We start from the raw sequence: 15,439 nt of genomic DNA, 5'->3' as shown, positions 1-15,439 counted from the left end.
AATTAAGTGAGTATTTCCTTTTGCACGTTTCCTCCATAGTGAATGTCATTCATCAGTAGTTACTCATAATATGGTCAAAATGTTTGTCTTGCTTACAGCTTAGAGTCGCATGAAGGGAAAATCAGATTAGAAGGGAAACTTACAGAGCTCTCATATAGGATGCTTAATGGGCAAAAATATTTTATTGTATATCTGCATTTGTTCCCTACTCCATTCATTATGACCATGCAAGCTTTCAGAATCAGAATCAGGATCAAGTTTATTATCACTAACATATGTCATGAAATTTGTTGCTTTGTGGCAGCAGTGTTGTCCAAAACTCCATTTTGTTTTTTTTCTAGAAACTAAAAAAACCGCAATAGAAATAAACCGAGTTTACTCAAGGAGTGATATTTCCTCCTGGTTTCTAGCTATTAAAAGCATCTTATTAATGCATCTTCTGTTAAGATTACTAATGCCAAAAGACATGAACTGGCTTTCCAGAAAAAAATCGGTTCAAAACCCATCACCTACAGTAGACAGGTATTAAGGGGAATAACAAAGTTATGAGATTTTCAGAATCAGAATCAGGTTTATTATTACCGGCATGTGACGTGAAATTTGTTAACTTAGCAGCAGCAGTTCAATGCAATACATAATCCAGCAGAGAGAGAATAATAATAATAAATAAAACTTAATAATAAATAAACAAGTAAACCAATTACATATATTGAATAGATTTTTTAAATGTGCAGAAACAGAAATACTGTATATTAACAAAAGTGAGGTAGTGTCCAATGCTTCAATGTCCATTTAGGAATCGGATGGCAGAGAGAAAGAAGCTTTTCCTGAATCGCTGAGTGTGTGCCTTCAGGCTTCTGTATCTGATGATGACAGTGAGAAAAAGGCATGCCCTGAGTGCTGGAGGTCCCTAATAATGGATGCTGCATTTCTGAGACACCGCTCCCTAAAGATGTCCTGGGTACTTTGTGGGCTAGTGCCCAAGATGGAGCTGACTAGATTTATTACCTTCTGCAGCTTATTTTTGTCCTGTGCAGTAGTCCCTCCATACCAGACAGTGATTTCACAGATTTCCAAATGATTTACAAGTGTCCTTTATGGAAGGAAAAGTTGTCCAGTTTAGAAATTAGCAAATAAGAATTTGGAACGTAAAAGTTTAATTCCATGCTGGTTGTATGCAGAAAAAAATCCACCCTGCAGTCCTACAAGAAATTGGCATTGGCCCCATGCAAGGTAGCATCTCAGCATGTGCTCAGCACACATATGTGTTAAAATTGCTAGGCTGCAAGTTGACTCCAGTCCCTCACTTGTATGATGTGTGACTTTAGTAAATGGTTTACAAAGAACTTAGTTTCATCAAGACTGCCATGAAGGTCAAACAATCTGTATCTTGGAAAATTCAGGGATTTGTAATAATTCTTGCTAGCAAAGCCCATAATCCTTTAGCTCGCTCCTAATGCTCTGCGATGATTTGACAAGTCCTCCTCGCAGATTTATTTAAAGAAATAACCAGCATCAACTGTGGATAAATAACAGCGGTATTTGCATAACACTTCTACTGTGAAATGATCTCTTCTGGAGCTAAGTGATGGTTTTGTGACTCTCTACCATGAAATACATCATAAATATCAAAGATAAATTAGCTGGCATTTCTCGGTAAAGATGACAATCATTTAAGTTGGAATGGTATGCAGTTTTCATACTGGATGATGCTTCTCAGTAATCTGTAGACAGCTGCTTCAATAACATTGCTATTAAAGTAGCTATCTGCATACCTTATATACAGAATACTTGAATTTAAGACCACTGACAAGACTTCAGAGGTATAGTTTTCTGCCTCACTATGAACAAGGACAACATGTTCATCCAGTTGGTAAAGTTGGCAAAGCCACAGCTTCAAGTTCAATACTGACCTCCAGAGCTGTATGTATGGAGTTTTGATATTCTCCATGGCAGTGTGGGCTTGCTCCGGTATGTTCCCACGAATCAAAGTCCCACTCGTTATCTATTACCACCTTGTCAATATACATTTTGTACAAAAATAAACTATCTTTGAAACATAAGATCTCAAATTTGTAGAAACGTTCTTAAAGAAAGTATTGGACGTAATCAGAGAATGCCACAGGATTTAGAGACTCCAAAACCACCTAAGTACATTTGAGGCCAATTCACTGTTATTGACTGAAAGCTGGTAGTGAATTTGCACACAAAATGCAATAAGGTATGAATGTGTAGGTGTTGGTTGAGGGATGAGCACTGACAATAAACAGGTGGTGGAATCCCAAGGGAGTTGATGGGGGGTGGGGGCGGATAAAGGGTACGTGAAGGATATTAGATTGCCGTTGTGGACTCAAAGAACTGAAGGCTCTATTACTGTGCTGAATAACATTTCTGTTCAAATCCCAACTATTCGCTGAGGTGATCATTGATGCCAACTGTTCCTGACGAGAAATAAGGGAGAAATCTGAGTGAATTTTCTTGAAACAGTGTCGGTTAAATACAGTCAGAGTGGATAAAATCTCTTCAGTAAGACTTCCACAATTATTGTGGTGAGTGGTGGTTGGCATGTGAGGTCCACAGGCAACATCTTTAGTTACTGCAAAGCTTCAGGATTCTCCTAAGCAGTTCCATCAGTATTCCACAACAGTAAAGACAATGCACTTTAAGTGAAGCTGCTGTTATCAGGTTTGGTGGGGTTAACAAATCCACTGCGCTACTTGAAAAGCGGAATTCTTCCCATCAAAAGAACGATTCTCGTTCATCGACCAACATCACCACTTTCAAACCTCATTGCATATTGGCGAATCTTGCTGTGCTCATATTCACTGCCATGTTACCGTTGATAACACAGTGACCAGATATCAAACATACTTTGGAACGTCTAGATCTTGTAAAAACCCTAAGTGAATACGTTTCTTTAAGAATGATTCTACACACTTGTGATCTCCCAATTTGTCTAAAAGATAATTTAGCTCTATACATAATATAATATAGCAGATTGATGCCAGATGAAGAATGGGAGGATATAAAATTGTGAAACTGTGACAACATGAGAGAATTTGTATGAAAGAGAAATGTGAAATGAATGTAATTATGTAACAATAAGATGTTCCCAGTCACTCACTGTGAGTTTTACTAAGAAGTTATGCAATTCATGCCCAAGGTGAAAGATTAAAGAGAGAGCTAGAGAACGAAGGAGATTATCCATGTGACAGGAGCATACATGCATCCATATGAATATGTCAGGAGGTGTATATGAGAAAGAAACAAAATCTATATGTTGTATTTCTGGCAGGTAGCCCAGAATTGCTGCAGCTTGTGACACTAGTTCCAGTCCTTTGAGAACTGGGAATACCAAGCCTCAAAGAATATCAGACACATTCTATGATGTTCAGATCTGTCAGCGTGCAGGCTAATGCATGCCTATACATGAAGGAAAAGGTTTTTCTAACATGCTGACATCCTCAGCAAGTCTTAGTAAGGTAGTCATTCCATTAAAACAACTTTTGGATATGGAGACCCGAGTTCCTCTCTCGGCCTAACCCACGATGATGTCTCAATGTTCTTACTGAACTGGAAACTGTCGCATATACTGAGGTACAGTGCAAAGTTTATCTTGTATACTGTTCCTACTGATCAGATAATTACACAGCACATTGAAATGGAACACCATAAAACAATAACAATGCAGAATAAATTGTAACAACTATGGAGAAAATGTGAACAATGAGGTAGATTGTAAGGTCAAGATTCCAACCTTACTGTACTAGAGGACCATTCAGTAGTCTCAGAACAGTGAGGTGGAAGCTGTCCTTGAGCCCGGCAGTACTGCCTGAGGGAGGAAGGGAGGAAGGAGAATGCCCTGCTGTACCTCATCATCCTCATTGCACTGAAAATGAATCCCAACTGAACCTGGGTAACATGGGCTCCTCCTGCTCTTATCAGCCTTTTGCTCCCAAATCCCTTAAAAAAACAGAGAAAGGGAACAAACTCATACAATAATTGAAACCATCCATTGCTCTATTAAGTTCTGCTGACCGCCTCCTGGAGCTACACCAGCAGAAAGCCAAATATCCCCAAGGAACTTTTTTTTGCATAAAAGTATGCATGTAAGCGTACGTATCTGAGGTGGAGAGGGGCAAATGAGAGTGAGTGTTTGTGGAAGAGATGGTAGGTCACAATTCGGTTTGTGATTGAATATGTTAGTAGTGGCAGAAATATTAAAAGTAATGGATTAAGGTGTAAGATCACAGCTTTGTGTGCATTTGTATGTAAGAAATACATGTGTTTATGAGACAGAAAAAAAACATGTAAATATGGAAATTTGCACACATGAAAAAGAATTTGGATGTAAAGGGAGAATAAGGACGTGAACAATGCTGTATGAAAGTAAAGAATGTGTTTTAGAAATGTGTGTGTGAGTGTGTGTGGGTGCTTGCGTGCAAGAGAGAGGTAATTCCAGGAGGTGTGTTTGTGTGAGGAGAGAGTGTGCCTTGTAAGTGTGTGCATGTGCTTTCATTCTAACACGTTGAGTGACATCAGCAGAGAGGGAGCCAGTAGAAACTTCAGCTGGGAATTTAGGGCGAGGATAAGAGAACTTTTATTGCAACTAAAAACACCCTCACACTCCAGAGTGCAGAGCTGGGAAATGACAGGAGCAGCTCTAGGATTTTACAACAATCACATCCAAAGCAACATCAGGAAGGAGGAACAATTGTGTGAGGCTTTAAAATAGGCAAGAGAAACCAAACCCCCTCAAAGTGTGTGCTTAAAAGGGCTTGTGCAGAAGTCTGATGGAGCTGAAGGTATAGATCACCTAGGATTTGGTGACAGGAGTGTGGGATTGTGCTGAGAGATTTGATGAATGTTTAGACCATCAAGAGAGGCTACTTTGGTTTTGCCTACAGCTTTTGTTCACATTTCTCCTCTTCCAATCAAGAGTTGATTTTTTTTAAAGGCTGGGGTGAGAGATCAGGAGTACAGTTCAGTACGAAGCCTATCAGCTGGAATTTCTTCCCCTGCCTTTTGTGAAGAATCTATATTTGCACGCTGTTCTCAACCTCCTCTTTCTGACCGTCAGGAGTTTTTAAAGTGAAAGAAAGTTGGTTGTGTGGGGGTGGGTGGGGGAAGTTGAAGGAATCTAGCCTGGAATTTGTTGGTGACAATAGTTTGCAGGATTACTTGGAATTTAAGAATATAGGCAAGAGAGAGGCCGGTAACTTCTCTGTGTAATGGTCTCCAGAAGACTGGATCTTTAAGATTTATCTCACCGGGAGTCACCAGAGCTGACGGCTGAACCGACTGTCTGAGCCTGTGCAAAACTTTAAACTGATCAGAGGAAAGACCGAACTCCGTTCTCTTTTTTTTCAGTCTTTGAACTCCCGTTCTCTCTCTCTCTCTGTCGCTCTATCTTCCGCCCTCTCTCCCTCCCACCTATTCCTTCTTTTCTTCATCTTCTTTAATGGCTAAATTGAGAGAGAACTTGGCAGGGTTTGTCCTGCTGACTCTGTTAGTTTCTGGAGTTTACATCCATGCGTGCCCCAGCCGCTGCATCTGCTCTGGATCCAATGTGGATTGCCATCATTTGGGATTAAAGGCTGTTCCGAGAGGAATACCCAGGAACACCGAGAGACTGTAAGTAAACGCGAGTTGTAATAACGGCACGCTTTTTACTCATTATACCCAACTTACAATATAAAAAGTAAAAAAAAATGTACTTCAGGGAATCCGCATTTAAAATGGATGTTACGACCTTCTCTGTTTTAAATGTCGGGTTTTAAATTACAACGAAACTCGTGCGGTAAATATGGTGAATTATTTGTCTTGCCAGGAGGGTAATAAGCTAGAATGGAAGCACAGATTGTGCTGTCTAAACCAGTTGCAAAGCTTCCTCTGAGCGATAATTGGAACGTGACCCCACTATAGACCATTTCAAAAAACACGCCTCCTCAGAACGTGTCGTCAAGGACAGGACGAGGAGGAGTATCAGTGTTTTAATTAGGGCAAACCCCTGCACATAAATGTTCAGTGTTTCATGTTCTTTTGAAAGGTCCTGAAGCCTTGGCAGCCTGGCACGGAGGGGCACATGACGTAAAAGCGGACAATGCTTTCGCCCTGGGTACTGACAAGTCTCATATATTGACACGTGGGAGCACGCTGTTACGGGATACTTCACCTTATTTAGCTTTCTTTCTTAAATAAAGTATCCCAAGTGCAAATGTTAAAGCCAGACCAAGTCAGAACGTTGAGCTCAAAAACGAAGCGCGGGTCGCTTATTACCACCAAACTCGCTTGAAATCCCAGCCGTGTAAAGCGTTACACTTTGAGACCGGATGTGCACTGTGGAGGCATTCCAAGCCCCACGGGGCATTGAGTTAGAGGAGTCTGTACAGAAACTGGCTTTAGTGGCAGAAGAAGTGTTTGTGGTTATGCTGCAGCCCGACCAAGTGTAGTAGGTGATATCCAGAGCGAGTGAAGGATCAGAGTGGGTTAAAATGTCGTGTTTACTCCTTTTCTTGCTTGATGCGCTCAATTCATTGTCCAAAACCACAGACCAAGTTATTTATAGTGGAAAGTTTCTGGTTTATATACACAAGATTCACCATAACAATGGAAGTGGGATCTCTCTACCCACGATAAAAATATCTTCAATATTGCTGTGAATTCTACTTCTGTTGAGAGCGTGGGCCAGTGATGCAGATGATTTATTCTTCTCCCAATACCTTGGTGACACGGCTTTTCTTTTGAAAGTTAGCCTGTACATTGAGAATCCAGTCCTGCCGTCACCGGCGACTCTATGCATTGACCTTCCAGCAGGGGCCAGTGACAACTGATCAGCTGCAGCAACTACTCATACTCAGCCCACTCATACTCCAGTTTACTCATACTAAACAAGGGAGGGAACCTCTGACTTTCTGACCCGTAAGATCTAGTTGTGCAATATGCGTCGTGTTAACACATTGAAAGATTTACACCAGTGCTGTGCTAACATGTGCTACCCAATCTCCAATACCTACAACAGTATGCATAAATAAAGTTATTCTTTTTCTGTTTCATGTCTATGAATTATTGGTGGGTATTGTGAGTTTCTTTCTGTAGTGTGTTAATAGCGTGTGCTGTGCTATTTTACTGAAAGGTGAATTATTTTTCTCTGTTATTTTAAGGTATTGTAAATTACTAGAGGTATAAGTGGGTTAATTTACTGTATGGGAAATTTTAGTCTGTGCTGTGGGCCATTTTAAAGTTTGTTGAACTGTTGGTGTGTGCTACGTTTTATTTTACAGCATGGCCTATTATGTGTGTGTGTTATTGATTATCTTACTCTGATTCTGTGAGTTGTTCATGTTTGGTGTGACATAAACTGTATGTAACGGTGATTTACTAATGAATGTTGTGAATTATTTTCCATTGTGTATTATTAGTGTGTGCCTTGGGTTACTTCTCACTGTGAATGTGTTGTGGACTATTTTACATTATACATTATTACCATGTACAGTGAATTATTCTACGTTTTGAATTCCTGGTATGTTATGAATTATTTTACAGTGTTGTGAATCATCAGTGTCTGCCTTGCATTATTTTACATTGTAAATCATTATTGTGTGCTTCGGGTTATATTGTAAACATAGAAGGCAGACAAAACAGCACAGGAACAGGCCCTTGAGCCTATCTGTACCAATCTAAACTAATCCCATCTGCCTGCACATGATCTCTATCCCTCTGTTCCCTGCCTGTTCCTGTGTCTGTATGAATGGCTTTTACACATTGCCTCTCAAATCCCCTTTAAGCTTTCCCATATCCACCTTGAATCTATGTCCTCTGGTTTTTTGACATTTCAACCCAGGGAAAAAGGCTATATACCCTATCTATGCCTCTCATAATTTTATACAGCTTTATCAGGTCTCCCCTTGGCCTCTGACACTTCAGAGAAAACTATCCATGTTTGTCAAACCTCTCTATATAACAAATATTATCCAATCCAGGCAACAACCCAGTGATGCTCTTCTGCACCTTCTCCAAGGTCTCCGCATCCTTAAAAGCGGTAACTGGAATTGCACATATTTCTCCAAAAGCGGCCTAACGAAACTTACACAACTGCAATATGACTTCCCAATTGTTATACTCAATATGATTGTTATACTTAGTTGTGTACTCAATATGACTTTCCAACTTTTTTCCCAATGCCTGGATTAATGACTGCAAGCATTAATATTCTTTACTCTGGCTTCAAGGTTAATTTTATTGTCAAAGTATGCAAGTACAATATATCTCTGATACTTGTCTTCTTCAGATAGCCATGAAATACTTCTTGTACACTATATTATTAGTGTGTGCAGTGAATGAATTTTGAAACAAAATAATATGTGCAGTGGGACATTTTACATATAGCTGTGAGATATTAGGGAATGCTGTGGGTTATTTTCCATTTTGAATTTTTAGTGTGTGCTCTGAATTAACACTGTATATTGTGGATTATTTTGCATGGTGAATTATGATTTAGTTGTGAATTGTTAATTTGGAGTGTGATACGGGTTTCTTTAAGCTATTGTGAATTGTTGATTTTGTGTAGTGGCATTATTTTTGATTGTGTTGAATCATTATAAGGGAGCTTGGAGGGCTCCTTATGAACTTCAGCAATGATTTTCTTGCAAGAAAGTTTCTGCCATTGCTGTGGATCTGGAGCCGGGTTAATGGAGATAAAAGAAATGGATTAGGTGTAAAGCAATCCATTTTCCTCTCTGAGGTCCTTAATACTTGGAATGGCATGGATTATAGAGAGATTTTGTGGTCTCTTGCTTGCAGAATGACATAATATATGGTTGCCTTTGCTAGAATTGGGAATGTTGCCATGAAGTCTTGGTTTTGACAATATCATGTTCCAAGCATTTTGTTGCAATTTTCCATTTGTGAATTATGAGAGTTGTTATGGATTGTCTTTCAACACAGTAAATTTTTAATGTGTGCAATTGTTAGCTTTTCGTTGTAGTGAGGGGTCTGTGTGTGTATGTACAGTAGTTTTCCATTATCAGTCACTGAACTGAGCATCAGTGAGCTTGGCTTTTTTCACTTTTCTGGTAATTTGTTAACGTGTTCTCTGGATTACTTTACATTCTAGTGAACATTTCTATGTGGCATGATGATTTTCCATTGTGTATTATAGGTATGCATGGTGTTTCTTTCAGATGCAGTATTAGACTCATGTAGTGGTTTATTTTTACAGTCTACAAGCAAGTGCTGTGTACAATTTCACTGTTACTGTTTATTAGCACGTTCTTCGATTTATTTTCAATGCTGTGAGTTACTATCACTGCTTTATTTTCCATTATCAGTGTGTACTTTGTGTTGTTTTCTCAACCATTCTAGGGTGACACGGTAGCATTATGGTTAGCACGAAGGTTTACAGTACAGGTGACCTGGGTTCATATCCCAGCACTGCCTGTAAGGAGACTGTAAATTCTCCCCGTGACTACGTGGGTTTCCTCTGGATGCTCTGGCTTCCTACCTACTGGCTGGTAGGTTAATTGGTCATTATAAATTGTCCCATGATTAGACTAGGATTAGACAGGGGGTTGCTGGGCAGTGTGGCTCAAAGGGCCTATTCTGCACTGTATCTCAAAAAAAAAATCTTTGAGTCATTTGCCCATACCTTGGGTTATTTTACATTAAGAAAGATAAATTCAATGCTTCTAAGTGTAAGCATTATTGTAATGGAAACAGTGTAACAGCTAATTTCCACAGCAGCTCCAAGGAAGTGTGCAGGGAAGTTTTGGGGGGGCTTTCTTTCTTGGATTAATATTGTTCAGGACGGGGAAGAACTTGCTTTCTCTTTTCCAATATAATATCTCAGGCCTTCATATTGATGGAGGCTCAATACTAGAACATGAAGCAACTATCTTCTGCCTGGGATGGAAGAGTGCTCCCATTTAGTCAGAGCTGATAAGGCATGAAGAGAAGGTTGGAATCTCAGTTTCAGGGACTCCGTGTTTGGCCTTGTATTCTGTTGTCTTTCTGATGGCTTAGTCCAATGTGTCCCTTTTAGTGGTTGGAATGAAGGTATCTCTCCAAAAACAGCCAAGCACACCTGTAGGCCAGAGGCACATGGAGGAGTCTGTACTCATACTGATGTCAGAGTTATATTTTTATGACAATTGTGGCAGTAACAACATCCATTTTTTTCTGTAAAATGATGGCTGGCTGCTGATAATGCCATGGAGAGGGCAGAAACTCCAACCCCTTATGCGTAGTGTCCTTTGGTGTTAGAGGCCCATATTCCAATTAGGACACTCAATGTACAAATGCCTAATGCACTTGTACTGCATTCCAGAGTGTGCTGTTTTTAACATGGACATTAAGCCATTGATATTAAACAGCCTGTGTAAAATAATACACACAGGAAAAGTAGTACAAGTGCATTAAACATCTGTTCATGAGGTTTGCCAGTTGGAATTTCTACCTCATGTTACTTAAATGGGAAACCCTTTGCAGAAACAGGTAAATGACTCCTTATCAGAAATACACTTTCGTGAACTGCCGGACCAAAGCTTCTGATATAATTGATGGGTTTTGCCTGTAGATATTTTTTATTGGTATTTACACAGCTCCAACCATTACTGCAAACTTCACAAAATACTGGGTATTGAAGGCTGGCTACTACTTTCATCTCAGGGAGGGGTGTAGGTAGTTACAAGATAGAAAGCCTTGTTCAACAGTTTGTTGCTATAACTCAGTTAAGATAGTTAATTTAATTTAGCTTAGTTTAATTGAGATATTTATAGGCTTGAGGATATTGTGGATTGCTAATCTATCTAGCTTTCTATCTATGAAGTTCTTTTCTCTGAGAGTTTTATATCCATTACAAGATAAAGCGCAAATATTGTGGTTTTACAGCTAGGCAGTGAGAGAAAGCAGCAGAAAGTCCCTTTTCAGTTTTATATGAAGAAAGGCTCTCAAGAAATGATTTTTCTTTTGGCAAGTTAGCTAAATTCATAATTTTGGCAAAAATACCAGGCGAGGATTTTCCAAAAGAGTTAAATTTCAGTCACCGTTTCTGAAAGCTTCATTTTGCTTTGAGATAGTTACTTGTTTAGATCTGTGTTTCTCTGAAGGATCTCAGAAACTTCTGTGCATTGCTAGTTGTTAATATTGTATACTTCACAAATGCACTTTGCATTATTTGTAGCTCCTTTCTAGTGCCAGAATCTTTTTTGCTAAACAATCCTTGGAAATGTTTTAAAATCATGGTAGTGTAGTGGTTAATGTGATGCTATTACAGTGCTAGTGACCCAGGTTCAGTTCTGCTGCTGTCTGTGGAGAGTTTGTACGTTCTCCCCATGACCACATAGGTTTTGTCTGGATGTTCTGGTTATCCAACACCACCCAAGGATGTACAGGTTTGTAGGTTAATTGGCTGGTGTGAGGGTCGTTGTGTCAGATGGGTCTGTTACTTTGCAGAATCTGTAAATAAAAAAAAACAAAGTAATGGAGTGGGAGAAAATCATATAGAGTCTGCTCAAGGCCACCAGTCTTTTTCAGATGATCTTCTGTTGGGTTGCCTCCAACCTGATGGTATGAACATCTATTTCTCCTTCTGGTAAAAATTATCTACTCCCTTCCCGACTCTTACCATTTATCTCATCTCATCCATCTATCACATTCCCTTGATCCCCCTCCTCCTTTCCTTTCTAGTATGATCCACTCATCTGTCCCAACAGATTCCTTCTTCTCCAGTCCTAGACCTTACCCTCTCACCTGGCTTCACCTATCACCTTCCAGCTAGCCTTCTTTCCTCCTCCCAGCTTTTTATTCTGGCATCCTAAAGAATGGTCTCTGCATGAAATGTTGACTGTTTATTCATTTCCATAGATGCTGCCTAGTACCTCCAGTATTTTGTGTGTGAATCTTTCCAGACTCCTTCTAAGTCACTTGTAGTGGGAATGGATCTCCCAAGCTCGGTTGTTTTACTGTACTTAAAGCTTCCCGCCACAGTGTCTTTACAGCACCCATGTTAAAAGAAACCCCTGAATTGATATTTTCATTCTGATGTTGTGAAGAGCAAGGACTACAAGTAAGTAAGGAAAGTAATGTCATTGGAGGGTAGAGATATCATATGAAAAACCAAAATCAAGGATTAAAGGGGCAGTAGTGGTTGGATGGAATGTGCATTCCTAGTTCGGATTGAGGGCATATTCTTCAATTTTCACAAATTTAGAGGCATTTCTATCAAGAAAAAATTGTTGATAGAGCTCAATGGGTCAAGCATTGTCTCTGGGAGGAAATGAATTTTCAATGTTCTGGTTCAAAACACATCAGGATTGTTTATCCTTCTTTGTGGACCATGATCTCCTGTAATTATGGCATAGTAAATTGATTTCTCACTTTGATCCTGAAGTCTTCTTACACTGACCACAAATGTAGATGGGTGAAGGTAATTCGCATTGGTTTATTGTTGCCACATCTGCTGCGAAACATTAAAAACCGGTTTTGTGTGCCATCGATTCAGATAATTTCAGAACACAAGTATATCACAGTAGTACAAAGGTAAATTAATAGCAGAATGCAAAATTTAGTGTTTCAGCTCCAGTGATTTGTGGTAGACAATAGACTGCAAGAATACCTTGATGAGGTAGATCGTGAACATTCTGAATTTAGGGGATATGTGATAAAACAACCTGAGACATCAAAGTAAATGTTTAACATAATGATATGATAACCATTAACCAGTAATAAAGATTAAATATCAAAAAACTTGGTTTCAGTAGTTCCTATGTCCAGAGGGTTGAGCAGCTCTGACATCACACTTTACAAAATACATTGATGAGTTCCACATATTAATTAGCTTACACTGTCAGTGGTCTGGGGAAGCCTGACCATGTGGAATGTACTGTGTGGTTTAGACAGGGTGTGTGATTAATTAGACTTTACACACTAAGCATTTGGAATCTTCTGACTGCATATCAGCATGACTTTTTATGTAAATATTCTGTCCACTTAGAGTGTTAATGTCTGGAGAATGTCTTTCTGCATTGTTACATATAGAAATGTAACAATATTCTATCAACCTGACATGTCTCTTTAAGGTTAGCTTCCAGTTACTCATTAGGAGAATCTAAGGAATTTTATTAGAGCCATAGAGTCGTAGTCATAGAACACTACCGTACAAAAACAGGCCCTTTGGCTCATCTAGTCCATGCCAAACTAATAATCCGCCTGCATCCAGGCCGAAGCACCAAGCACCTGTTGAACTTCAACAGTAATTTGAGGAAATTTAGTCTTGTGTAAAAAAAGCTTTCATTTTGGAGGAATCTGCAGGAAATTGAGATCTATAAAGATCAGAATAAAAATCTTGAAAAATATTATTGATACCTTCATGGTTACTTGCTATATCTCCATTTTCTTTACAAATCTTTAAGATTTTTCTTTTAGCTCTAGCTGCCCTTAATTTGGAAGCTTGGGGCTTACTATTTTTATCCCCAAAAATATAAAACTGACCTCAATTTAAGCAAATATTCTTCAAAAGGATAAGTTAATAGAAATTATATTGTGATTGTAATTCCACTCTTCTTTTAAACACAACAACATTTGGAGAGGTTGCATTGATGTTATCTAAGTCTTCAATTTATTTAGAGATCTTATTCTTATTCCATTCTTTTCTGTTTCTTCAACTTAGCTACATACAAAATAATCTGATCACGTAAATAGGTTTTTAATGTAACCCAAATCACTAACTATGAGATGTTTCTTGTATTATTAATGAGAAAAAAACTCTTTTATCTGAGTTTCAATAAACTCAACAAATTCTGAACTTTTTAACAAATGTTCTGGAAAAAGACAAAGTGGTCTGGTAGAAGCAACATCTTTCAGTTCAAATATTGGGTTTAAAGGAGCATGATCAGAGATAACAATTGCATCATATTCACATTTCTGAACATTAAATAGAAGTTGAGGGTTGACTATAAAATAGTTGATTCTCGAATATTTATTATGAGCATGTGACAAAAAGAATATTCTCTATCACTAGGATGCATATGCCTCCAAATTTCAATTAAACCATAATCAATTCAAAGGGGATTAATAAGAGATGCAAAACAAGTAGGGAGTTGATGTTTGGATGATGACTTACCATTAAAGGATTTAAACAAGTATTAAAATCACCACTCATTAATAACACATGTTCATTTAAATCAGGTAATAGAGCAAAAACAGCTTTAAAAATGAGGGATCATCAACATTTGGCCCATAAATATTAACCAAAACCATATTCCTGTTATGAATTGTTCCTTTAACAATCAAAAATCTACCATTAATATTGGCTATAATATCCTGATGATTAAAAGGAATGTTAGAATTAATAAAAATAGAAACACCTCTAATTTTACTTTGAGAGTTTGCATGAAACTGAGGATCCTCCCAAAATTTAAAAAATCGATTTTTATCACATAACCTGATATGTGTCTCTTGTGCAAAGATTATATCAGGTTGGAATCGGTTAATCATTTAAAATGTTTTCTTGCACTTAATAGGATGTTCCAACTTAAATTTCTGTTGAAGATCAACAGGTACTTGATGCTCCAATTACTGAGCATGAAATTCAGAAGGCTATGTTGTCAATGCAATCAGGCAAAGCTCCTGGTTATTCGGTAGGATTTTACAGAAAGATTACTTTGTCCATACCTTTTGGAAATATTTCATGAATTCTTTGAGAAGGGTAGTTTACCTTTCTCTTTTTATGAAGCTTTTATTTCCTTAATCCTTAAGAAAGATAAAGATCCTACTGAATGTTCATCATATAGACCTATTTCGTTATTAAATGTGGATGCAAAAATTCTCTCTAAGGTGATGACTAACAGTTTGGAAAATTTTTAACTAAAATCATCTCTATAGATCAAATAGGTTTTATTAAAGGCCGTTACTCTTTCTCTGATGTTCGGAGATTGATGAACATTATATATTCATCATTATCTAAGGAACTCCAATGCGTTATTTCTCTTGACGCAGAAAAGGCATTTGATAGAGTTGAGTGGTCGTATTTGTTTAAAGTATTAGAAAAATTTGGTTTTGGTAATAATTTCAATAGGTGGATTCAAATGATCTATAAGAATCCTATTGTTACAGTTATTACTAATAATTTCAGGTCCTCTTTTTTTTCACTTTCACGTGGTACTAGACAGCGATGTCCATTAGACCCTTTATTGTTTAATCTCGTACTGGAGCCTTTGGCCATAACACTCTGTGAAGCTAAGAATATTCATGGTATTTCTATGAATGGGACCATACATAAGATTTCTCTTTACGCAGATGATCTTTTGGTTTTTATTTTGAACCCTCGGGAATCAATTCCTAATCTTTTGGAAATACTAAAAGATATTGGAAAATTTTCAGGATATAAACTTAACTTGAATAAAAGTGAATCATTTCCATTAAATACCCCTATTTTATATAT

At 38.1% G+C, this 15,439-nt stretch overlaps 1 protein-coding gene across 1 annotated transcript in view; it reads left to right on the top strand.

The window, feature by feature from the left end:
- The first annotated feature begins 4,319 nt into the window (after nt 1–4,319).
- Nucleotides 4,320–15,439, top strand: part of LOC132405319 (slit homolog 3 protein-like) — a 630,603-nt gene continuing 619,483 nt past the window's right edge. The window contains exon 1 of the mRNA XM_059990026.1: nt 4,320–5,634. Coding sequence (XP_059846009.1) covers nt 5,462–5,634 — 173 coding nt within the window. The 5' untranslated portion in view covers nt 4,320–5,461. The remainder of the gene's footprint in view (nt 5,635–15,439) is intronic.

This window comes from Hypanus sabinus, chromosome 15, assembly GCF_030144855.1.
Source record: "Hypanus sabinus isolate sHypSab1 chromosome 15, sHypSab1.hap1, whole genome shotgun sequence".
Lineage (NCBI taxonomy): Eukaryota > Metazoa > Chordata > Chondrichthyes > Myliobatiformes > Dasyatidae > Hypanus > Hypanus sabinus.
Note: the sequence above shows the minus strand (reverse complement) of the source record. Positions and strands in the feature narration are given on the sequence as shown.